This window comes from Cyprinodon tularosa, unplaced genomic scaffold, assembly GCF_016077235.1.
Source record: "Cyprinodon tularosa strain WSP-4 unplaced genomic scaffold, ASM1607723v1 ctg371, whole genome shotgun sequence".
NCBI classification, from domain to species: Eukaryota; Metazoa; Chordata; class Actinopteri; order Cyprinodontiformes; family Cyprinodontidae; genus Cyprinodon; species Cyprinodon tularosa.
Genome location: NW_024039087.1, coordinates 401,137 through 426,099, shown reverse-complemented (window position 1 = coordinate 426,099; position 24,963 = coordinate 401,137). Strand labels below are relative to the sequence as shown.

The 24,963-nt window shown below is 37.3% G+C and overlaps 1 protein-coding gene across 4 annotated transcripts in view; it reads left to right on the top strand.

The window, feature by feature from the left end:
* The window catches only part of spock1 (SPARC (osteonectin), cwcv and kazal like domains proteoglycan 1), a 197,459-nt gene that overhangs the window by 136,413 nt on the left and 36,083 nt on the right, over positions 1–24,963 (top strand). For all 4 annotated transcript variants that reach the window (XM_038296537.1, XM_038296535.1, XM_038296536.1 and 1 more), the window contains 2 exons: positions 16,810–16,924; positions 23,868–24,000. In XM_038296537.1, coding sequence (XP_038152465.1) covers positions 16,810–16,924; positions 23,868–24,000 — 248 coding nt within the window. The remainder of the gene's footprint in view (positions 1–16,809; positions 16,925–23,867; positions 24,001–24,963) is intronic.

Below are 24,963 nucleotides of genomic sequence, written 5' to 3'. Positions count from 1 at the left end.
GGGAGCAGTGGGCTGACAATGTGCGTTGCCTGGGAAGCAATCAGGGGTTAAGGGTCTTGCTCAGGGACCCAGAGTGCAGGCTGTGGGGATTGAACAGGGTACTTTATACCTTTTCTAAACACAAGTGCACTGCTCTAACCACTAGGCCAACACTTCCCTTTTTTATGCCGATAGCTTTAAACTGGTGCTTTTAATACCGCTACAAGTGGAGGACAGATGGACTTCGGGTCTGTCAGAGCCAGACATCTTGCTTGCTTGGGGGTGACCAAATACATACATGTATATTCAACCATAATTTTAAATAATTCTTTAAAAATCAGACAATGTGATTCCCTGAATTTTCTTTTACCATTTTGTCTCTCATAGTTAAAGTATGATGAAAACTGCACACCTCTCTCATCTATCTAAGTAGGAGATCTTGCACACTCAGTGGCTGACGAAATATTATTTTGTCCCACTGGATTTCTAAGGTCAAACCTAAGCAGAACCAAAAAACTATACTGTATATATTACATATACATGCACGTATACATATATATACCAAGGTGGTGGAGAACAATAGAGCAACTGGACATTGTGGTCATTGATAAGCAACAGAGGACAATGTTTGTGTGAAGGATGATCAACTAAGGCCAATTAAATTACATACTAACAACAATTTGATTGCTGGATATTAGAACATCTTTCTAAGATTCCCATTGGGAGCAATCGTTACTCATTTATGCTGGTAGAAGGGAAAAAGTCACAATATGTGTGTTAAAGAGCAGTTGGTATACAACAGGTCGTAACATTTATCGGAAACAAAGTTAAATTGATTATGGAGTTAGCATTGTGACAGAATCTTATCCTAAGATTAGGTCTGTATGTTTAACTAATGCTTTAATACTGTATATCCTTCATGTTCCAGTGTTGCTCCTGCAGAGATTGATTGAACTGCAGTGCAGAAATCTCTTGAAAATATAAAATATTTGTAGTTTCTCACATCTCAGCGTCTCATCTGACTTTGCTTAAAAGTCTTTCTTTAATAGTGTCCTCGCCATCTTCAGACTCTACGTAATTTAATGTTTCAGATATTAACAAACATGTCTGAAAAAACAAAACCATCTCAACAGCAATGAAACTTAATAAAAAAAAATATAATTGCATGATTTCACTTTAAAGTATAGTTGCTGCCAAAGCAGAAGAGATGAAAAACTGGACCAATAAATTACTTTTCATTCAACACTGTTTTCATTATTTCTTCCAAAGCCTGTATTCCTTTCTGTTTACCCGGTGAATTAAAAGTGGCGGCTTGAAGGTTTACTTTGCATTGATTTGCGACCTGAGGCAGCCTACCAGCCTCACTAGGCTTAAAATTCTGCTCTGCTCAAACCAAATTTCTTTTTGAGCTCTTGAACTTATAAAAAAACAAATAAAAGGAAAGAGCATTCCTGGAGAATTAATGTTCTACAGTTTACAGATTGGCCAGCAGCATCAAAACTTAAAATTAAAGCCTCTGTACTTTATGCTCATACACACTGTGGCCACCTTAGCCTCTGCTTTACCCTTCTTTTATCAGCAGGTGTATGTTTTTTCTTTAACCAAACCTATTTCACGCATTTCCTCTTTTATTTATTTCTCTCTTCTCCATTGAGGTTACCTTTGTTTAAACCATTACAATTACAAACTTGCACACAAAACCTCTGTCCTCTGTCAGCCATGTTGTCCTTAAATGCATCTTTGCTCTTTTGCTTTGAAGCTGTCTTCAAAGACCGCTTGATTATTTGCTGACATGGTGTCCTATTGAAATTGGTCCACTGCCAGAAGCACCAACATCACAAAGGGCCCTCTTTCAGGAATTCACACAATAAAGTGAATGTGTGAAGCTGTGTGTGCATATTGGTTGTACGGCAGTGATGAATATTCTACTTATAACCGAGAGTCAATAGAGTCTCCCTCCAGATATTTTTTCTCCCTTAAGCCACCGTCGTTTCTTCCCTGACATTCAAAATTGTACAGGCTGTTTATCTTCCCCTTTCCTCAGTTACATCCACAATAAAATGATTTGCTGATGGTTTCAATAATTAATTTTCTGGATGGTGAATCTTTTCCATCACAGTGCCCTCCCAGAGGCTCTGTCTGCGCTTTCATCCCTCCATCATTTGTCTCAGACACCCCTCGCCTCGGTGCCATTCTTGGGCCAAACAGTCAGACCCTAAGGAGTGCTCACAAAGGGAGGAGTGAAGTGGTTTTTAATCTCCTCTTGATCTGTTTGTCTTCTAGCCGTCTTCCTCTCCATTTGGGTTTCCTTAGTTGCCCCCCAAGTAAAAGAAGAAACACCTTTTTAATTAGTTAATCAGAGGTAAAAAGCAAAGTTCATTTTTTCTAATAACAGTTCCAAATCTGTCCTTCGGGGACTGTTGTCAAGACTGTTGTATATTAGACTTGTTTTTTATCAAGAAAAAGCAGCATAAATAGCAAGCAGTGGAGAGCAGCAGCTTAATGGGGGACAAAACAGAACATACACCTATATAACACTTTATTTTCAGCTTAGCATAAACTAATTTGAGCTCCTTTTCTACTCTCTGGCTAAGCTTGTTGATTATTCAGACACTCCAACTTTCCGCGATATTAAATTACTTTGTGTCTTCCTTGTATCTGTCCAGAATTAGAACACAGAGAAAGAGTGTTATTATCCATCCTATTTTTCGCTCTTTCTGAAGGGCATAATGGCTAGAGAAAGGTTAGAAAGAAAAAGCAAATTAAAGTGCTAATTTACTGTCGGTTGTAATTGTAAGAATTCATTGTTTCTCTCAGGTACAATGTGTTTTTCTGCCAGGACCACATTTAAAAACCTGTACCAATTAGATTATGGGGAAAATAGCCTATTTGCTGTTCTAGGTGACATTATCCATGGACTTTTTGGGGCTGCTGAGGACATTTTTAATTTACATCACATTAAAAGGCATCGGATACAGAAAATAAGTCGTCTCAAATCTCACTGCAGTACAAACTAAACCCTTGCTTGTTTGCTATCTTACTACATAAAATGTTATCACTCTTTTTTTATCTAAAAGGTATTTGATTAATTCATATATATGGGAAGCTATACCTGCTTATGTTAGCAGCAACAAGAAAAGTTTACCGGTCCTTTTTTTCGTATGTGAATTGTACAGATTTTTAAATCAAGAAGCCCCTAGCTACGCTGTGTCAAAGGTTTTAAAACTGTAAACTTTATATTCAGATGCAACATTTTAGCAGTACACACTTTAAGTCTGGATTTCTCAGAGAACTATTTAAAGAAGTGTTTCTAACAAAGCTGAACGTTCTGAAACTTGAAATGTGTCAGATTTACATCTGACATTCGTTCTTTAACAAAAGCATAGATTCAACATAGATTCAACTTGAGCTCTTTTAATAACTCAAATGCCCTTCTGCTGACTTATTCCTGGTTTATCCTTTGGCCTCTCACTCCAAACCGTCCAACTGTTGGGGGAAAAAAACAAATTTAATATATCCCAATAGTCTCAATAAATATATATATGTATATTGAAATACTGACCGCTTTTTAGGACACCACTGACTGAGCCTCAGTGGGAACAGCCGTCTATTTGCAATGCAACAGCTGGTGTTTCTGGGGAAGGTACTTAGCCCAGAGTTGTCTTCAGATCTACAAAAGAAAGTATAATGTCTGCATATTAGTAAGTGCTAGTGGATTAATGTGGCTTTATTGTTTAGCAGTCTGTGCTCAGTAGGAGTAGAAAAGCACTGTATAAATTCAGGCCATTACCATTTAAGCTGGGATTTATATTGTTGTAACAATTAAATTAAAGTAAAAATAGCAAAACACAAGTTTTAGGCTGTACATTTTGATTCATTGTCCTTAAAACAATATTTTTGTTTTATTTTTGCTTTATTAATAATTAAAGTTAGCTTTTCTAAAGTTGTAAGTCAAAGGTACAGTGTTTGACTGAAAGGTTTACAGATACTGTAGGTATTTATTTATTTATGGTCAGATGGTATTAGTTAAATTATTGCCACATATGTTTTTTCTGAATGTCTTTCTGAAATTAAAATACAAAGTTATGCAAGCTGGGGATACTAACCATGGATCTGAGAGTAGGGGCAGGAATACATGAAGAATGAGCTGTAAATGCCAAATATTTCCTATTTAGAAAAGCTCAAGGAAAAAGGAATGCAAACTGCTATATATGCTGAAGCTCAAGATGAACCTGACTTAGTGTAGGAGAGTGTTTTTGTGTCCTGCACAAAAAGGCACAAGTTATATCATTTCATTCATTGATGGCTGTTATATCTTTATTGCTTAATGCTTAAAGATATATTGTTGTGTTAGTGTAAATGTTCATTGTTGAAATTAAATTATAGAATTGGTATGATTCTAAGATGAATATTTTCCCTCATTAACAAAGAAAAAAATTAGTCCTTCGTGTTTAATCCATCTCTTAGTGACCAATGTGCTGCCACTCCAAGAAGCACACAGGGAGCTTTCTGGGGTTAAGGGTCAAGCTGAATCCAGAGACACAGTCTGAGGTTCATACTGGTGATCTTTTAGCCTCTAAACCCTTAGGGCCGGATCTATCAAAGGTTTGCGTGTATAAAAACGTGAGCTATTTCACTGCGCACGCTAAAAAATGTACAAACTGATCTATCAACAGCGTGCTAAAAGGATTTGGTCTTTAAAAAGTGCTAAATAGCGCCTCTTATCCATTTAGTACTTTTTCTGCAATGAATATGCAATATGGGGCGTTTACACGCAAAAGTGCATCTTGTGGGAGGAGAACATGTAAATATATCAATTTAGCACTCGCAAAGTGATTTATCAAACCTGAAAGCAATTTTGCTAACGGTATCTGACTCTATATTTAACACGTTTCAAAAGAAGGTGCAAATGGTCTGTATGCGTAATTGCGCATACATGGCAGCGGTTATTGCAACACAGTCTCACTCCCAACTCGCAAGAAGGAGACATCGAAATGAAGCAAGGAGACGCAAAGAACGCATTTTTTCACTCCGACTGAATATTTTTGGAATGAACGAGGAAACGATCATCAAAACATATCGTTTATCCAGCATTGCCATTTTGGAGCTGTTGGGGGAACTCCGAATGGTTTTGGAGCCAGCCACAAGGAGGACCCACGCAATACCAGATATCACAAAACATTGGATCTCCCAATCTAGTTTTTCAGAAGTGCTGTCTGTCGTTCTAAATGCCATGTCGCCCTGACACCCTAAAATATATATATATATATATATATATATATATATATATATATATATATATATATATATATTTTTTTTTTTTTTTTTTTTTTTTTGGAGGGGGTGGGGGTGTCACTGTAAGATTTAAATTTCTTAATGCACTAGTTGGTACAAACTACTTTGCCGCAAACCACAAAACGCGCAAAACCATCATTTAAATACTGTAGGGCGTCTCCAACAGTTTTGCACCTGCCACCAGTTACACAATCACTCTTGTTAAATCACCCGCAAACCATGGTTCAGCCCCTTGCGCAAAATTCCAGTTTGCGAGCGCAAATTACTGCACGCAAAATTGGATCTTGATAAATTCAATTCAATTCAATTCAGTTTATTTATATAGCGCCAAATTCAAATTGTAGCGACAGTGGAGAGGAAAAACTCCCTTTTAACAGGAAGAAACCTCCAGCAGAACCAGGCTCAGTGTGAGCGGCCATCTGCCGAGGCCGACTGGGGTTCAAGGAGACAGAAGCAGAGATACAAAAAGCAGCTGTAAAAGGCGGCCCCGTCCAGGAAACACACAGCCAGGCAGACGAGCTCCAAGGCAGCTCCCATGCCAGAGGACGAAGAGAGCACATCCACTCAGTCACGGTCAGAGAAACAGGACCACTCTGGAAAACAGGCCGATCTCCAACATCTATAAACAAGGGTGTTGATAGAAGCAGCACAGCTGATGTTTCTTTGTTTCTAAGGGCCGGATTCAGTAAGAATCCGGCCCTTAGAGGCTAACCTGTAGACCACCGTAGACCACCACTCCACCACCATTATGATAAGATTAATATTTGTTTTTGTCATACAATTGTAGATACGTTAAGTATTTACACTTGGTTCCTACTGCTGTAAATGTGTCAAATTATTGTTATTATTATTGTTTAAATTATTAGATTTTTTTCATTGTCTAGGGACTGTTGAAGCCAGAGACATAGATTCAAGATATTGTATTTTATGCATGGATTAAAAAAAAAAAAATGCTCTGTGTAAAAAGCTGTTACATTATAAAGCTTGATACACAGACACATTTTTAAAACCTTACATATTTACTCTCATGACTTAACGATATGTTAGCAATAAAGCTCTGTCTTTGATCTCCTTGTTCAATCAGAGGAATCTTAGTTTTCTCCCTGTGATCCAGCAGAACATTGGATGTCGGCCTCAAATGTATTTTCTTTTATGTGTTTCCCGCTTTCTCCTAGCATGAGCTACCAACCAAGAAGTATATTGATCTCACCCCTCAGCATTACAAGAAGAAATCTGGCAAGACGGCAGCTGGGTTGACAGCAACAGCAGAGCATTCAAAGCAAATATTATTACGGCAGTGAAAAGTACATTCGACATACCCTGTCAAAGTCAACTGATTCTTAAAGTCAGATTGTAAAAGTCATGCAGTTTAGCCATGAGGAGGAAGTTTGATCATTTTGTGCAATAAAAAAACCCTAACCTTATGTCTGCTTACAAATAAGAACAACACTGATCATTTCATTACAATGTTTAAAAGACAAATAAAATCTATTTATATTAAATCAGTTCAAAGCTATTTGAATTAAAGTCATTTACAAGGCAAACAGATCCCAATCTTACACTAATCTTACACAGTTGTATAGAATTCAGTTTAAACCCAATGTAGCTTATTATAGTATCAATGTATCTGTTAAATGTCTTTTCTTAATTATTTTTGGAGGGTTGCGAAAGGGTTGTTGCCTTATTCGAGAGGTCATTGGTAGTAGGTAGATCCATTTGTTCCAATGTAACCCAGTAAGTTGACTATTAAATGACTCTTAGTGAAGAAATATTTGAAAAAAACAAAATTATAATTAAGTCGCCCTCCTGAAGCAACCCCACCTCATAAGACATTGAAGATGTAAGCCACAATAGACATACACTTATTCAATGTTTGTTGCATTGAGTCCCTAAATTATCCTCCACAGGAGACTGCCAAATGGATCAGCAATACCTTTTGTGATTACCAAGATTTGTAAATTAAAACAGATTGTTTTCAGTCCAACAAAAACAGTTTAGGATCATTTTGCTCTTGGAGGCGGAATAAACACTTAAGGCAGGTAGCATGGCAAGATTTTAAAATTGTTGGGTGATTTTCAAAGCTTAAGAGACACCATACAAAAAATCTGGGTTAGAGCCGTTTTGGTCATACTGTGTGTTCTCTCCAGCCAAACGAAGAGCCTGTCACACCACAAAAGAACTGATTTCCCCCAAAACATTTAGATGCCAGAGGGAAAAGCTCACCAAACCTCTAGAAAGACATACATTCATGTGTCTGATACTTAGACTTAGTCAAACTTTATTGTTTGAAATTTCGTTATACCACTTTCCAAAGGTGAATGAGAAGCAGCTTAGCAATGAAAGAAAAACATGATCATTTATGAAGTGCAGCGGTGATCAAATGTAAACAGTGTGTGAGAGACATGGTGCAAAAAGGCATTGATGTGGAAGTTCAGCGCAGTGCAAAAATAAATAAATGTATATGGTGCAAAAATGCCGTAGAAAACATTTGGGTTGAGTTCTATTAGGTTATGATGTTATCAGTGGGATGCCAAGTCTCAACTTCAAGTGGCAATACGGAGTTTTCTTAAGACACTTCCACCTGTGGCCAACACACAGAACTGCAGCACTCTTCTGCTTGTTCTCTTGACTCGTGCTCATAATGAAAATTTTTTTTCCCACTTTACCTTAAATTGCCATTGGTCACCAATGAATATCCACAGAATATATCTTGAATGTAACGCTTCAATCGTTTGCTAGATTGGACCCATCTAACAATGATGTGCTTGTTGTCACATCCACCAAACAGCGTGGGAAATTCTGACTCAAAGTAAATTAAGGAAAATAGGCAACAGGTGTGTAGATAATTTGATGTTGAACTACTGAAGTGTCAGTCTGCTCATCAAAGGTTAAATAAAAAGGTTATTTTACAGATATTTTTCAGCAAATCCTAACATATCTTTTTAAGGGCTTGTGTGCAGATTAGAGTTCTGCACTAGGTTCGGCACGAACATTTTGCGACTGGTAGTGTAGAAAATACACCTTTATTATTTAAGTGGTATGGCCACTGTTATAAATAAACAAGCACAAAAATGTTATGACATGAATATATTTGATTATTTATTATCTCTTCATCATTATGAGCAAATTTATTCAATTATGACTAGATGATGGCTATTCTTTAAGCATGCAACAGGGCAGCTATACTGAATTAAAGACCAAAGAAGGATGCTTTGAAATTTTTGCTCATGCAAAAATGTTTCAGAAATCAGAATTGATAGGGCTTCTTTTTCTTGCCATCCCGACATCTGGTGCAGCTAGCAAAAGAGACTTTTCTCCAGTGGTGATTGGGATTAAACAGAGGAGAAGCATATTAACACACCCAGTGATGGGAACGACATTCTTTTTTCTGCACAGCGGACTTAAGAGCAAGGCCTAAATTTTAGTTAGCAAACAACATAGTTAATAAAACATACAGAGACATTGTAATTTGATGTGATTTTATCTCAGGTACATTATTAATAAAACCCTGGGTCAACGTAAATAGTTATGTCGCCTTCTATGTTGTGAATTCCATTCTAATACTGTCTTTGTTTAATTTGATGTATGTGTTGTATGCATGCTGTTGTGAGTGTGTAATTGCGTTTGTGAGAGAAAGAAAGAAAAGGCTTTTCAGCACTTGCCTTATGGACAGCAGGTAATCTAGGAGAACAGTCACGATATTCAAATCCGATCAACCTTAACACAACAAACACAAAAGGATTATCTCCCCAATTATCGGCCTGAAGAACAGAGCAGAAATCGGCACGATTATCATGCACCCAGCCTTTACTTATTGTAAGGGATTGTAATAGCATTGGTCGTTGTGAAAACTGACAAGCTCAGCCTTCTACATACCTTTGTTTTTCATTCATTTAGCTTAAATACATGTAAAGAAAGTATCTCCCCCTTGTTATTTATCAACTTGTGTCATTTTCTCTGAGCTAAATCTCTGCCTGGTTTTCTGTTTTGCGTCCATAAGGGATAAAATCTACCCATCATTCCCACATCCACATGTAGATGTCAGATCATGTAGATGTAAATATAGTTTTTTGATTACAGTAGAAGAACCATAAGGAAAATTGGTATGAAGCTGAAAATAATTGCTCTTCAAGCAAAAATAAAACATACTTTCAATTGAAATAAAAAAGGGGTTTCCAAATTCCAGAAAAGAACAGCAGGACTGTATAATTCCTGTATTCATGTGGGGGAAAAAAGGAAAACATATGCAAGTGAAATTGGTTCAACACAGAGAAAGAAAAGAACATGCAGTAATAAATGCAGCCAGCTGTCAGTCAGTGTGGAGATGACGTGAGGGGCTTATTTAGATAACAGCTGCTTTTAACAGACGTATATAAAGTCTTTGTTTCCCCACATAATGAGCAAATCACAGGAACATTTAGCCTTTGACTTTAGCAAGCTTTTTCTTTAGGAACGCATTGAATCATTGGCTCTGTGCCATAATCTCTCCTCTCAATCTTCAAGGCATGCTGAACATAAGCCCACATTACAGCTTCTCAGCCAATCAAAGTCATACATGTATATCTCAGCTTCCTGCTTGTCCATGCCCTGCCTGCAATGAAAAAATGTCTCCCTGCTGCACAGAGAATCCGTAAAAGCATTACATTTATGTGAAAGTTATTAGTTAGAATATTTCTCAATGAAGAACTAACACCGTTACTAAAAACGTTACCATGTAACTCCATTATACCGATCACCATCATGGGCCATAAAAAGATTGTATTCGAGGTCTTCACATTTTTTTCTCTCATAATGGTGCCTTCACACCAAACACAACACTTGCAAAAAATTGGCAGTTTAATGTGCTGTTGCTCCCCTATCATTGCACTAGAAATTCACCTGCCAAGCTAAAGCAATTCACATAGCGGGCGAAGGGCTCCACAACGTCATGGAATCTGGTTATTGTTGGTTTCACCTCAGCATAGTAGACAGGGATACCACGAAGCGAGACGCGGTTCTGTATTTACTCCGGAAAGCCGAAAAAAGCCGCTGGCGACCTTTGGTCCCGCAGATCCTCCATGGATGGTAATCGGCTGCTTTCTGCGGAGCTAGAGAACCACAGCAGGAGATCAGAGGAGGATGGTGATAGATCAAAGAAACCCAGCAACGGACATAGCACCACAGAGAGGAAAAGGTGGCGGCTTGCTCTGGAGGCTGACAACACAGCAGGAGATTGAAGGAGGACAACTGTACATTGGAGACCCCACATTGTTATTCGCACTTACTTGGCCATTTTCAAAACTTTACATTGAGGTGTATTTAGTTTATATACCTTTTTGGGTGTAGCTTTTGATCAAGTATTTGTTTGTTTTTTATATAGGCCTTAGAACTACTTCAGCTTAACAACCTAAAAACTGTTTTAGCTTGAAAGCAGTTACAGGAGTAGTCGTTAATGAGTTGAGTTTACTAAACAAGAAAAAAAAAAACACTTCCAGCATTCATGAATTAAGTCATTCTCCTAAAGCTAATGGCAGAGTTGCTGCTTACAATAAAATAAATTGTCACATTTTTCTTAGCACCTCCAACATAATTGCAGCACTTTATGTTTCAACATCGAAGAAGCAGCTGATCTAGAAATAGTTTGACTACTTTGTAAATATGTTTAATGATGCTTAAAATGAACCCATCATATAATGTCAATTAAAGACAATGTAGATACCAGATCTCGTTGCTTTTTCTCCTCTAAAGGTCTAAAGGCCTCCAAACAAGCCAGTGTTGAGCATTCAGGGAATAATTAGACTGAAGCTTATTGATGCTCTTAGGATAACATTTTATGTGCATAGAATGTTGCTACATACATGTTATGAGCATGAGTCTTTAAAACAAAGTTTACATTGTTGTATAGAAGCAAATTTCACTGCAGTTAGACAAGCCATAATGCTTGTGCATATTTATTGATGCACGATCACGCAGATGAAAATAAAGTGATGCTTTAGATTAGAAAGATAAGAGGGAAATGAAAGCAGATGAGAGAATCGTATTAAGGAGATTGAAAGAGGGGTGGCAGCATGTGCTGCATTGCTCCTGCATTACAATTGATTGGCTGCTTTAACCACCAATGCTGCTCACTGAAGCTTTAAATAGATAGCTAAAACTCTCCTTTACCCAGCTCTTGCTTGCTCAACACCCCCACCCACCCGTCCCCTACTCATCATTTCACATTCACCACCTTTTCCTCTTTCTTTTCTTCTTTATTGGTTTTGCTTTTTACTCAATTCCCTGTTTTATTTATCTCCTCCTCTACACTCCAATGTCGTCAATGCTAATTTCTCCTTCTGATTGTATTTTTATCTCTGCTTTTCCTCTTTTTTCCTTATTTTCTCTGCCTCTTCCTAGATTTCTTTCTACTCTTTTCCATTTATGTATAAGACACCTCTCACTTCATAATATTTTGTGTACAGCCAAATTTTCCTTAAGTCTTTCTCTGGTTCTAAGTTAAGTTCAAATGGCAAGCAAATGTCAACAGTATGCTAACAGCACATAGCTACACATGTCCAGTTTTTTTCTGTCAAGCTAGACCTTCCTTACCGCTATCGACGCATGTAAGATACACTATATTGCCAAAAGTATTTGCTCACCTGCCTTGACTCACATATGAGCTTAAGTGACATCCCGTTCCTAATCCATAGGGTTCAATATGACGTCGGTCCACCCTTTGCAGCTAGAACAGCTTCAACTCTTCTGGGAAGGCTGTCCACAAGGTTTAGGAGTGTGTTTATGGGAATTTTTGACCATTCTTCCAGAAGCGCATTTGTGAGGTCGCACACTGATGTTGGACGAGAAGGCCTGGCTCTCAGTCTCCGCTCTAATTCATCCCAAAGGTGTTCTATCGGGTTGAGGTCAGGACTCTGTGCAGGCCAGTCAAGTTCATCCACACCAGACTCTGTCATCCATGTCTTTATGGACCTTGCTTTGTGCACTGGTGCACAGTCATGTTGGAAGAGGAAGGGGCCAGCTCCAAACTGTTCCCACAAAGTTGGGAGCATGGAATTGTCCAAAATGTCTTGGTATGCTGAAGCATTCAGAGTTCCTTTCACTGGAACTAAGGGGCCAAGCCCAGCTCCTGAAAAACAACCCCACACCATAATCCCCCCTCCACCAAACTTTACACTTGGCACAATGCAGTCAGACAAGTACCGTTCTCCTGGCAACCGCCAAACCCAGACCCGTCCATCAGATTGCCAGATGGAGAAGCGCGATTCGTCACTCCAGAGAACGCGTCTCCACTGCTCTAGAGTCCAGTGGCGGCGTGCTTTACACCACCGCATCCGACGCTTTGCATTGCACTTGGTGATGTATGGCTTGGATGCAGCTGCTCGACCATGGAAACCCATTCCATGAAGCTCTCTGCGCACTGTTCTTGAGCTAATCTGAAGGCCACATGAAGTTTGGAGGTCTGTAGTGATTGACTCTGCAGAAAGTTGGCGACCTCTTCGCACTATGCGCGTCAGCATCCGCTGACCCCGCTCCGTCAGTTTACGTGGCCTACCACTTCGTGGCTGAGTTGCTGTCGTTCCCAAACACTTCCATTTTCTTATAATACAGCTGACAGTTGACTGTGGAATATTTAGGAGCGAGGAAATTTCACGACTGGATTTGTTGCACAGGTGGCATCCTATCACAGTTCCACGCTGGAATTCACTGAGCTCCTGAGAGCGACCCATTCTTTCACAAATGTTTGTAAAAACAGTCTGCATGCCTAGGTGCTTGAATTTATACACCTGTGGCCATGGAAGTGATTGGAACACCTGATTCCAATAATTTGGATGGGTGAGCAAATACTTTTGGCAATATAGTGTATGTACGACGCATGCCTAAAATTACTTTTAGGCATGCGTCGTAATTTCTGCCAAATTAACCCCTTAAATCCAACATCTGGGTTTCTTTGGACAAGTTAATTTTACCAAGAGACCTTAGATCTTAACTGCACTGTATTGTAACTATCATATAACTGGAATTTACGTAAAAGGGTGTAAAAACATACTATTTTGTTAATCTTCTACTTTTTCGACTTTCAAAAATCATTAGTATGCATTGATATCGTACAGCATGTAAATAAAAGATGTAGTTTCCATAAATGAGAACTTTTAAGGGAAAAGGAGCAATCCTAGTCATGTGAAGAAGTAATCACCTTTCTTCTTAAATGGAAAAATCCGACTAACTAAAATTTTTTTATTCAGTAATAAGCTACACCCAAGCTCAACAGAGTCTGATTACATGAGGTAAGCCTAAAGGTATGACAATCCCCTATACTATTGTTAAAAACAGATGGAATATAGAAGTTCTACAACTTAGTAGAAAAATTATAAAGGGGAATATCTGTTAGTTTATGATATGCAACAGGAAAATGATGTTTAGCTCATCAGCTAGTGCAACCTTTAATCACTCAAATAGAATAACAAAAGTGTACACACACACATGCGTATTGTGTGTGGGTAAATGTGTCAGTTTTTTCGGGGGGTTTTTTTGCCCTAGAAAAACTTCCAATTTCCAAGTGTTCTAAGGTATGATGACCTGCTTTTTGAGAGACACGTTGCTATTTACATCGGTGGCCTTACATTGGGCTGCTCTGCAGCTGTTAGAACAACAACAGAGCAATGAGACTGCTGCCCAATTGTGGCATAGGTATTGGTTTGTCTGGCCAAAGATAGCGGTTGAAGATCACAGACCCCTTTATAGTAAACACTGGCATGGAAATATATTGCTTTAAAAGATACATCTCAGAAGATTAAAATCTTAATTTAGTTTTAAGTGATTTGTTTTTGTGAAATCTAAAAACTGAACATTACTAAAAAGCAGACAGAAGTTAAGCGTTATGATGTTTTCTTCTACTATTTCCCCCAAAAAATAAGGTTTTTGCAGTAGAATAGTCAAAGTATACATACACCCACACACATGCGCATTTTGTGTGTTTAGGTGAATGTATATTGTGTCAACTTGTTTTTTGCCCTGAAAAACTGAAATTTCCAAGTGTCCTATAGTATAATGACCTGTGAGTACAGCGCTGTGAGGGGCATGTGGCTATTTGCATTAGTGGCTTTACATTGGACTGCTGCGCAGCTGTTCTAACAGACTGCCATCCGGTTGTGGCATATAAAGTGTGGTTTGTCTGGCCAAAGACAGCAGGTGGAGATGAGAGACCCCTTAATACAAAAAAATGGTAAGGCAGGGACTTATAATACATAAGTGGCTAAGTTTAGACTGATAGGTCCTCAGGAATATCTTTTTTAGTGGTTTTTCTTTTGTCTGTCAAACAGCTACATATATATTTTATTTGTTTTACTTACAAATAAAAACACTTTTTGGTTTTGGTTTTTGGTCTTTATTTCACATTTGAATATACAATTAATAAATGTAATGGCTTATGGCACTGTATCCTTGCAGCATCCTATGGCTTAGGATCTTCCGGCTTAGAGTTAGCATGTTCTCATTTGGTATCCTTGGTTTCCTTCCAGGTGCTTTAACTAACTAATGACCTTTAAGTCTACTGATGACTTAAAGTATGTGTACATGATTCTATGTCTCTGCAACCCGCCTGCACCCTGATGGGTGGGTGGATGGATGGATGGATTTTTCGAACTTTTAAAAGTTTGTTTAAAAAATGAATTTCAGTTTAATGGAAGCACAGCTATTATATTTCTTTTTAAATTGTCTTATGTTAATTTGGAACAAGATCAGTCCCTTAATGGTTTAGTTTTGCACACTATTAAAGTGTCAGATTTTTCTTTGAAGTTAACATATTGCAACAATCTTATAATCCATTAAACATGAGGAGAAAAGACCAACATTTAAAGCATGTTTCTGTTAGGAAAGATGATAAAGATCCAGAAAATATAATAGATTGTTTGCTGATCTGTGGACACATTAGGTTTAGGTAATTTCTATATATTTAAGGGGTTAATAAAGTAATGGTAAAGGCTGAGAAGGCTCTCTAATAATAAGACTTGATTAAATTAAAAGTAAGATACTCATCTTTAGGATTTCTCTAAAACTCGACAGCTTTACTCAAGACCTCTAAATCTTTGACTGCCTGCACCATTGCATGTCTTATTTGGAGTTTGTAAGAGATTGGAACTCTGCAGTAATCCTTACTTGTCCTCCAATCCCCCTTTAACCAGATTCAATCCCCCTCTTTTTTCTCAGTCTTTCTCTCTCACATTGGCTCCTAGTTGTCTTCAGCTCTCATTTCCTCCCAGCAGTAATGCCATTTTTCAGCTAAGTGAAATGAGATGGGCTTCCTCTAGTGCTAGACAGATTGAGGTGAGGACAGGTCCAAATCAGCAGGCAATTGAGGCACACTGCACCACAGACTTATCTTCTCTATGCTTTAAGGGAATATGACGGAGCAAAAAGCCTTGCAGATGCGCTTTTACATGTTTGTGCCGACTGCACAGAGAAAATGTTTTGCTCTGTTATGATAAATGTAAACAACTATATCTCCCCATTTTCACAGTATGGATGCTTCCTTTTCATCTCAGTTGCAAAAAGCTCCTTCAGATGCAGGGTATCAACACCTTATGCGTCACATCTAAGATGAAAGATGATATTGAGCTATGGCACCTAACATAGGAACAAATCCCAGGCAAGATTTAAGCCAATTTGACTCTCATGCTGTACTATCTAAACATAAGCAGGTTGTGTGATCAGGTTTAAAACCAGGTGATGTTCACATCTGACACCAGGGGCAGCTCAAACACAAGCCATTAGGTCCCTAATGAAGTCAAGGCAGGTCTCATTTTCTGATGTTATGAGCCAGATGGTAATGACTCGTATAACACAGGTCTTTGATCTTTAATCTCTGCACTCAGTCTCATTTTAACGTTCGTTTGAAATCTTTTTGCCCAGTCAGCTTTTGGTATCTGGACAGGGTTTAAAACACACTATCTTCTTTATCTATTTTTAACAGTATTTCCTTCATGCATTATTTATCCGATCAAATCACTGACTAGTATTGTACCTCTCACCATCCAGTGTTGGAGAACTATCTTTTGTTTCCTTTTTATCTTGGCTCCCTTGTTCACTTCATGTATCTTACATAATCTATTTTCAGTCAAATGAAAGCAGGTGTTTTGCTGTTTAGCCCAACTTTCAGAGAAGGAGAGCAGTTTTAATCTTTTGTCATTCAGAATGCCAGCTAGTTGTTCCCGCCTGCTATGGCTTTCATCTCACACTAGAGATTGATTTGCAGGATGAGATTAACACTCTGAGAAAATAGTCCTCATTAAGCAGCTCACAACACTGAAAGCAAGGCATTTATTTCATACCTTTCACTATTCTTCTTCTCTGTTCATCCCTCCAACTCATTATTTTTCTGCCTGCTTCAGTTAGTCGAAGGTTAGAGTCTGCAAGCTGTAAAAGCAGCAGAACAGCTTGATGTTTCGCTGCATCAACTTTTAACTCTGGCATTACAGTGTGCTCATTCTCCTGCATGGCATTTCTCTGCCAACTTACTTTTGCAGCCAAGAGATTTACTGTTTCCCTGCTGTTTCTTATCAGGCCCTGATGCCACCAAGGACCCGTGTCTGAGAGTTCGCTGTCCTCCTCACAAGGTGTGCATCAGCCATGACTTCCAGACGGCCATCTGCACCAATCACAAGCAACCTTCACACAGGTAAGAGCCAGTAGGCCCACTCCTTGTGTGCAAACAAAAACAGTCATTACAGAAAAATATATTTGAGCTGTAATGTTTTAAACATTATTTTGTGTGTAAACATTGGACATAGGCTGCTTCAATAATTATTGGATGATCTGTACATTTGAAATTTAATTTTTTCTAATATTTGTCAGTTAAATGTTTGAGAAAAGAATTTAGAAATATACATTTGCTAGATGTTAGTTTTATTTTTTATGTTCTTAATGAAACTACAAGTTTTACAGTCAACACCTCAAATTATTACATGAAAGGTTGAAGGTTTATTAAAAGGTGTCACTGAGCACAACAATGTGAAGTCCAAAAAATTTGTTTGTTGGTTCTTTTTGCGTGAAGCTGAATAAAAATGATCTTAATGTTATGTCCAGAAATGCATATCAGTACAAAAGACTAAAGCACAACCATAAACCTGGCATGCCTTATTGATTATCTCTGATCTAACTTGTTCGTGGAGAGGAGGACCATTCAGCAGAACCTTTTGAGCTGACTGGACAAAGTAACACCTGGTGCCGATTTACTAGAGTTTGGTTTTACACAGTCACAATAAAAAAATTAAATAGTAGGAGATGCCATAAGAAACCACAATTCTTATTATGCTCTTGCTGTTTCTCTTTCAAAATATAATCATGGATTCTGACCAAACAGAAGTGAGATCAGTAGCTATGCGTATAACCTCCGGCTCTGCCATGTTCGTTTTGGTATGGCTATGGGTTTGGCAGCTGTAGTTGTCCTCAAAGCTAGATGTCCCGCCTTAAGGTATAATACTGCAATGTTATTGGATGATACCTTTGGGGTAAGACTAAAAAGATTTCAGCTGTAGCAGTACAAGATATATTCTTATGTGCTTGTGACCTCCCAAATGTCACAAGAATTCAGCTCACAGGCAAGATTATGAATCAGTTCTAATTTTTACAATTCTTTTAGAGCAGATAATGATCCCCATTGTCATCGGAGTTGAAAATTTATTTCACAGTCCAATGTCCTCTTAATTGACTCTAAAATTATACAAAAATGTTTTTTATTACAGGTAAAAATTTTCAGCAATTATGCAAAAGTTCACAATAATTATGAGACCATAACTAAATTTATACTAATGCAATTCCAGTTAAATAGACCAATATGTTTAAGTGACACTTATGACAAAATTAATAGAATCTTACACTGGCTATTTTTATTAGGGATTTTTTGCAGCAATCCATAATAATAAGCAAATATGTGGAGTGAGAGTGTAAATAACAATGATTATTTACCAGAGTGAGCTTGACTCTGCTGGACCAGGCTCAGTGTGAGCAGCCAGTTTTTTTCCCCCCTATCTCAGACAGAAACTAAGCACCAAAAAACAAAACAACTTTGCCATGGCCACCTTTATGTGAGAGAGAAATTCTGAGTTTATGGTGGCTGCAGCTCCATTAGTGGACCTGTCTAGGAAAGAAAAATAGTTTAACAGCGAATGGCTGGGTAAGCAGATCCATGGGATGATAAACAGAGAGTAAGCATACATAGTCACATCATTAGCTCCTTTAGTGGCTCTGTCTAGGAAAGAGTCAAGGTCAAAAACATCATTACGGTAACTATATCTTCTCTAGCCCATTATATACAAAAACAAAAGGAACATGTTTTAGAGCAAATCACAAAGGTGTTCTCCCTTAAAAAAAGGTTTGAAGTTACATTGTCTCCTGCCAATGTATTGATCTAGACCAAAAGCCTTGGCATACATACAGTCCACATTTTATCTAAGTATTAAAACAGGTGAATGAGAAACACACTCTTAAAGAACCAAAAACAGACTTAAAATCAATGAAATACTACAGTGTGCAGAGGTAATAAAAAACCTTGAGCCTTTTCACTTCCATGTCCAATCCTTGAGTATTTTACAGGAAAACTCATGTTACTAATTTTAAGATTATGAATTTAATGAAGGGTGGATAACCTGTATAATTTATTGTTTTGTTTTAGTTATTTTCAAACAAGCAATTAGAAATTAGAAAATATTTTATAAAAAAAAACTAGTTTCATAACATATAAAAAAATTAAGAGCAGTTGTTTTTTTTATTTCTATTTTCTCCACTAAATTAAATATGGAGAAAAATTGAATATGAGCTCGTAAACAGATTTTTCCAATTTCGAGTTCTGATTTATCAGGGGGTTGTTAATGAGCCACAGGCAACAAGTACTGTAAACAGAAGACACGGAATCAACACTGCTAGCTTTGCAGAGTTAGTCACAGAATATGTTGAAAGCAGTAAAACACAAACTAAATGATCAGCTCTGTTGGTGTCAAATCATGTGTCAAGTTGTTTGGAGATGTCAGTGAGGGGGTTTTGTATGATGTACTCGTTGCACTGTAAAAGGAATTTTGCAGTTGCTCAATTGCCATTACATCATCTACAGAGAAGTTTAAGGCTCCTAAACCTATATACAACAAATGTTACATTTTACATGTACAAACATTAAACCAATTCACCATAACCCTTCCATATTTGCTCCAAACTACCTCCTTATTACCTTAGAGCTAAAACAGAAAATGTAAAGAAATATTTTTTTTACTCTTGTCATTTTTTTCTCTATATATAATTTCATTTTTTCTCACTAAGAACTAAAATAGGAGGTGTGACATATAAAAGTGTTTTGTTCTCTACAACCGTCTTCGATTTCAAAATGTATTGGGCTTTTTGAATAAACTGTTTCATGTTATTTGTTTATTTTGAATAGGCTCTTCATATTTCTGTACCTGAATATCACATCTGCTTCAGTGACGGTGTCAACTATTGAGAATAAATTGAAAATTTATTAAAAAAGACCAATGATCTTGGCCACCCTTCTTTACCAGGCATACATTATTCAAAGATTTCTGTAAACTACAATACATTGACTTCAAATGGTTTTTTTTGTTTTGTTTTTTTCTGATTCTTAGAAATTGGAGTAAAAAAGAAATGCTCACACTTATCGCAAAAAAAAAAAAAAAAAACTCATTATCCAAAATGCCATCTGGGTGAAAAAGGCTTTTCAGAAAAGTGTGAAATATAACAGAACTTTTTATTGAATCCAATCAGAGTCCCATGCATTTTGCTGACAGATATACGCATGCATATTCTTCTTGGCAATTAATTTTAATCACACTATCTGTTTGCTCCATCACCCCCCAATTTGTTTGTCTTTTCAACCATTGTTAATTTTAAAGGATTTTCAATTTTTTAGATCAACAAGCCTTTTAACCAAAAATATTTTTCTTGTTTACTTTTTCCTCTCTCTCTATGTGTGTAATATAATTGATTTCCTCAAGTCATTAGCTTTCAAGATCCTTAGTTTTAATCCTTTTCTTTCTGTTGCATCCATTACAAGTCCTATTTTACGGTTAATATATTAGATTATTCATTTGGAATTGGTGTTTTCCCAATAGTATCATTCACTGAAGCTTGATGTATAAATATTTATTTTTCTTTGAGCTAATTTAGTTGTAGAAATTAGCATAACACATATTTATTGTCTTCCCAGAAGACAAATCTGAACTAAGTCTCTCTGCAAATGTTTGCAAACATGTGGAATGCAGAAGGTTTGCAGCTGGTGGCTGACGTTCTGTTTATTTGGATGTTTTTCACAGCTTGAAGGCATTCATACAAACCCTGCCTACTTTAATTATTCTACCAAAATCCATACACAGATTAATTGTAATCTCTTCTGAGGTGTCATCAACACTAAGGTAAAGCTGTAGAACATGCCATTTTATGTGATGGCAATTTACATTAGTAGCGAGGGGTAATTAAAGAACCAGAAAGAAAGATTCAAATTAGTGCACACCTTGCTGTTTTAAAAATATACAGGACCTTGCAAAAATTTTCATATAGCTTCAACATTTTCATATGTTACTGCGTTACAAATCAAAACTACTTCCTATCTGATTGAACTCTAATGGGACACATTACAACTACTTCTCAGGTGCACTACTTAAAGTAAATGCAAATTGTGCATGGTTTACAATATTTAGTATAAATACAAAACTGATACTGCAAGAATGGTGTGCTTCTGTCAATTACCAAGTCCTGTTTTCATGTAATTTAATATTCTGAAATATTAACTTGCAAAATGATTTATCCAGATAAACGGATACCCCTTAATAAAAAATGTTCAAGACACTAGTCTTTCTTGGTCACCTTATAACAGTTGTTCTGTACAGGCCTTATAACCTAAAGTTAATTCAGACTTAATTTCTAAACCAACCTTCTAATGGTACTTTCACATCAAACACAAAGCTTGCAAAAAAGCTGCCAGTTTCATGTGCATTTGTTCCCCAACATTTCACCAGAAATGTCTCTGTCCAGTGAAAGTAATTTGCACTACAGGAAAGATTGTATGGCACATGAAAGGGAGTAGACAGGGAGTATGTCATGTTACTGTATTTACTTTGGACAGCCAAGTAAAGCCGCTGGCTTTCCTGAGTCCAACAGATCCTACGGAGATACTCTCAGTTTAGGGAGTCCAGGTGTGGTTGGATCATGGCTTCTTCCTTTGGAGCTTAAGGTCAGGGAGCTCAAACAGGAGCAGCATGGAAATCAGAACAAGAGAGCGCCAAACACACCTGTCAGCTCCACCCTGTTCCCAATCAGCCTCCATTAGATTAACCTGCTCCCGTGACTATATAACCAGCTCTCAGACTGTTAAGTAATGCCAGATTATTATGAGACATCGTGAGTTTAGTCCAGGACTCCTGCTACCTGTCTACCTGCCTGACTCTGAAATGGTTGTGCCTCCTGAAGCTCTGAGCCTGCCTAAACCTTATCGGACCTGTCTTAGTGTGTTCTTTGGATCTCTGACCTGTTTTCTGTGCCCTGACCTCACTCTCGGAATTCTCCCCTGGATTGGGTCTGGATCTCGGATCACCTGGCTTTGACTCTGGATCGGCTCTCAGATTCGGTACCCTGGTTTGTCCCCTAATCATTCTGCCTGTCTCTGCTCTCCCGGATCTGACCCTGTGCATCCCTGTGAACTATCAAGTACTGTAACTGTCAAAGAAGGATTCTTCCAAGCATACCTGTATGGATGCAGGAATTGAACCAGAATTTGTCATTGGAAACTCTGCCCTCCGTTTCTGTCTGGTCACTCAACTGTCTCTTTCCAGTAGTTCAAGTTGATGACTGTGGCGAATCCTTTCCAACCTGCAGCAGTTTCATATTCTAATAAACCTTTTATCATCTCTTGTTGATCTGGTTGAATTCTGGGTCTTACATTTTCTGGACATTACACCCTCATGAGCTATGAAATCACAGCATTCGATTGGAGGAAAGCAGTAGATTGGAGAAGCCAGCCAGGCAGAATTTAATGAAGTGGGGAGAGGTTGCGGATATTGGCCGGTGTCTGTGCTGGAGGGAAAGGAGGATGATGAGCAGTCCTTCAAGAGCTAAATTAAAACAGCTATTTTTTTAAGGCCACCTACAAACCTCTAAATAACTTGCTATACTTTATTCTCTGTTAACATAATTTTGTCTATTTTCCATTTTTATGAAAAAAATGCTTGTCTCTGCTGCACTCCTTCACTGTAGGTCACAGTCATATGTGTTTTATGATGGGAATATAAACAAAAGTTCTGATTTTGAAAATCTTGCACATTTTGCTTTGCCTATTTTGTTGAGATGGTGGCACTTTTGCTCCACTAAATTCGCCAAAATCTTATTGGCCTACCTAGAATCACAACCTTGCACCATAGTGGAAGGCGGAGTAACATCACCCTCTACATTGGGACAACATGAAAATTCCCAATTAATTGAAGTCAATGGAATGGAAGTCATAGGACCTGCTCGTTTCACGTTCATTTCTATGGCCTAACCCAGACTCTTCCATTGACCCTGACCATTACTGACACATGCTTAAACTTAAATATTACCTACTCTTAATTCAAACGTTAGTCATAAACTTACCCCCAACCACCAGACTTGCCCCCATAAGTATCTGTAAGTCCCCACAGTGAAGCATATTCCTTTAAAATTGGCCTTACACTGTCCTCACAAGTTAATAAATACTTGGCTACACACACCGTATAAAAGACGATGCAACAAACCTTGAGCTGTGGGAATGATTTTTTTTCAGAAAGGAGAGAGAAAATGGTCAGAATTGATAGGAAAAATGGTACTATGAAGGAAAAATTTAAACTATCCATTATCTTCCTTCCACTTCAAATTTATATTCCACTTTGTTTTGGTATATCGTACACATTTAATCCCAATAAAAGCCAATATGGTTTTAAATTGTTTCTTGACTAAAATATACAAATAAGTTTAAGGATTATAAATACTTATGCAAGGCGCTGTATATTATTCATCTCTCAGACACTTTTTTAACATATCCTCTCAGATTTGCATAACATGATCTTGTCAGAGATTTTTTTTCTATCAGCTTGCAGCAAATTTAAAACATTAGCACTCTTACTAAGCTATCAACACCAACTGCAGTTTTTAATGTTCACTATCCAACATTTTTTTGTTATCACATTTATTTGTCTGTAAGAGTATGTTTGGCTCTAATTTCATCTCTGGTTGATTAATCAGAAACCAGGGTATAAACTGGAACACTTAGATAGAAAATTGCGACAGTTTTGAATCACATATAATTATTGTGGCTGTTGAAGAAGCTTCATCGGACCAATCAGGATCCGCTTTTTCTGACCCTGACAACCACAGACACTTTCTGCCCAGCAGAGATGTGATTCTATTTGAATACTTTCAATGCCTGTAAAATTATTTACACACACACACACGTATATACTTAATGTATTTATTCTGAAGTGTCTGGCCTCTTAACCTGTAATATACTTGTTCTATAGTTCCAGGTACATTCAGGTAACCTTTATAAAGAAACTATCAAACTAAGTTACTTCTAAAATACTTTTTTTTTCTGCCTTTCTCTCCTACAGTGTGAAGGCCAGGAAAGGCAGCATAGGCCACAAGCACAGGGTTGAACCTGGACCTCATGGGAAATGTAGACTCTGCTCAGCATTCCATTCATCCCCTGTTTGTGGCTCTGATGGACACACCTACTCATCAAAAGTGAGTTTTTTTGTTTTTTTTTTACTTCCCCTCTAAATTTGATATCGTTCTGTTTCATCACAAATCAAATACAGAAAATCTTTGATCTACTGATGGGTATGAGAGTTTTCAGAAATTTGAACATGAAATCTTTTTTTCAGCTGTGATCACATCCTATTTCTGTTTTCTTTTTGCTGCTAATGATGTCTATCCTTTAAGATATAATTTCTATTTTAATTATGCTATTTGTTTATGATCTTTCTATACTAGATTGTGCCATATCAATATTGGGGGCTTAAAAAAAAGTAGCTGATATATTGTCTGATTAATACACTGGCTGATACATATCAGCCAGTGTATTAAAAAAAACTGAACATGGACATACACGGGATTGCACTGTCCAACTATACTCCAGCTTAAATTCCGATAATAACCAAAAATTATGATTGAAGACAAAGAAACAGAAAATAGAACTATAGTATTAAAATAAGCAACTTTAATATGTGCAGGATTGGCACAAGAGTATAAATACAGCCAATTTTGGTGGTTCTCATTTATATATTGCGCTTACTGGTGCTGGAGCCCTTACTATCTTTAACACTGCAGATCCGCCATCCAGCAACTGTTATTGATTGATTGATTGATTGATTGATTGATTGATTGATTGATTGATTGATTGATTGATTGATTGATTGATTGATTGATTGATCTCACAGTGGAGAAATTTACTCATTATATCAGCTCGAATAGTCAAAAAGAAGAAATAGGTGCCAAAGGAAGAAAAGGTGAATGGGGATATATAAAGTGTATACAGATACAGTTTCGTTTTTATTTTGTTGTTTACATGCTTTACATTTTACACCCTTCATGAAGTGGCTACACACCTCACTGCCCCCCTCTTCCTGTGAAATGAATACATATATATATATATATATATATATATATATATATATATATATATATATATATATATATATATATATA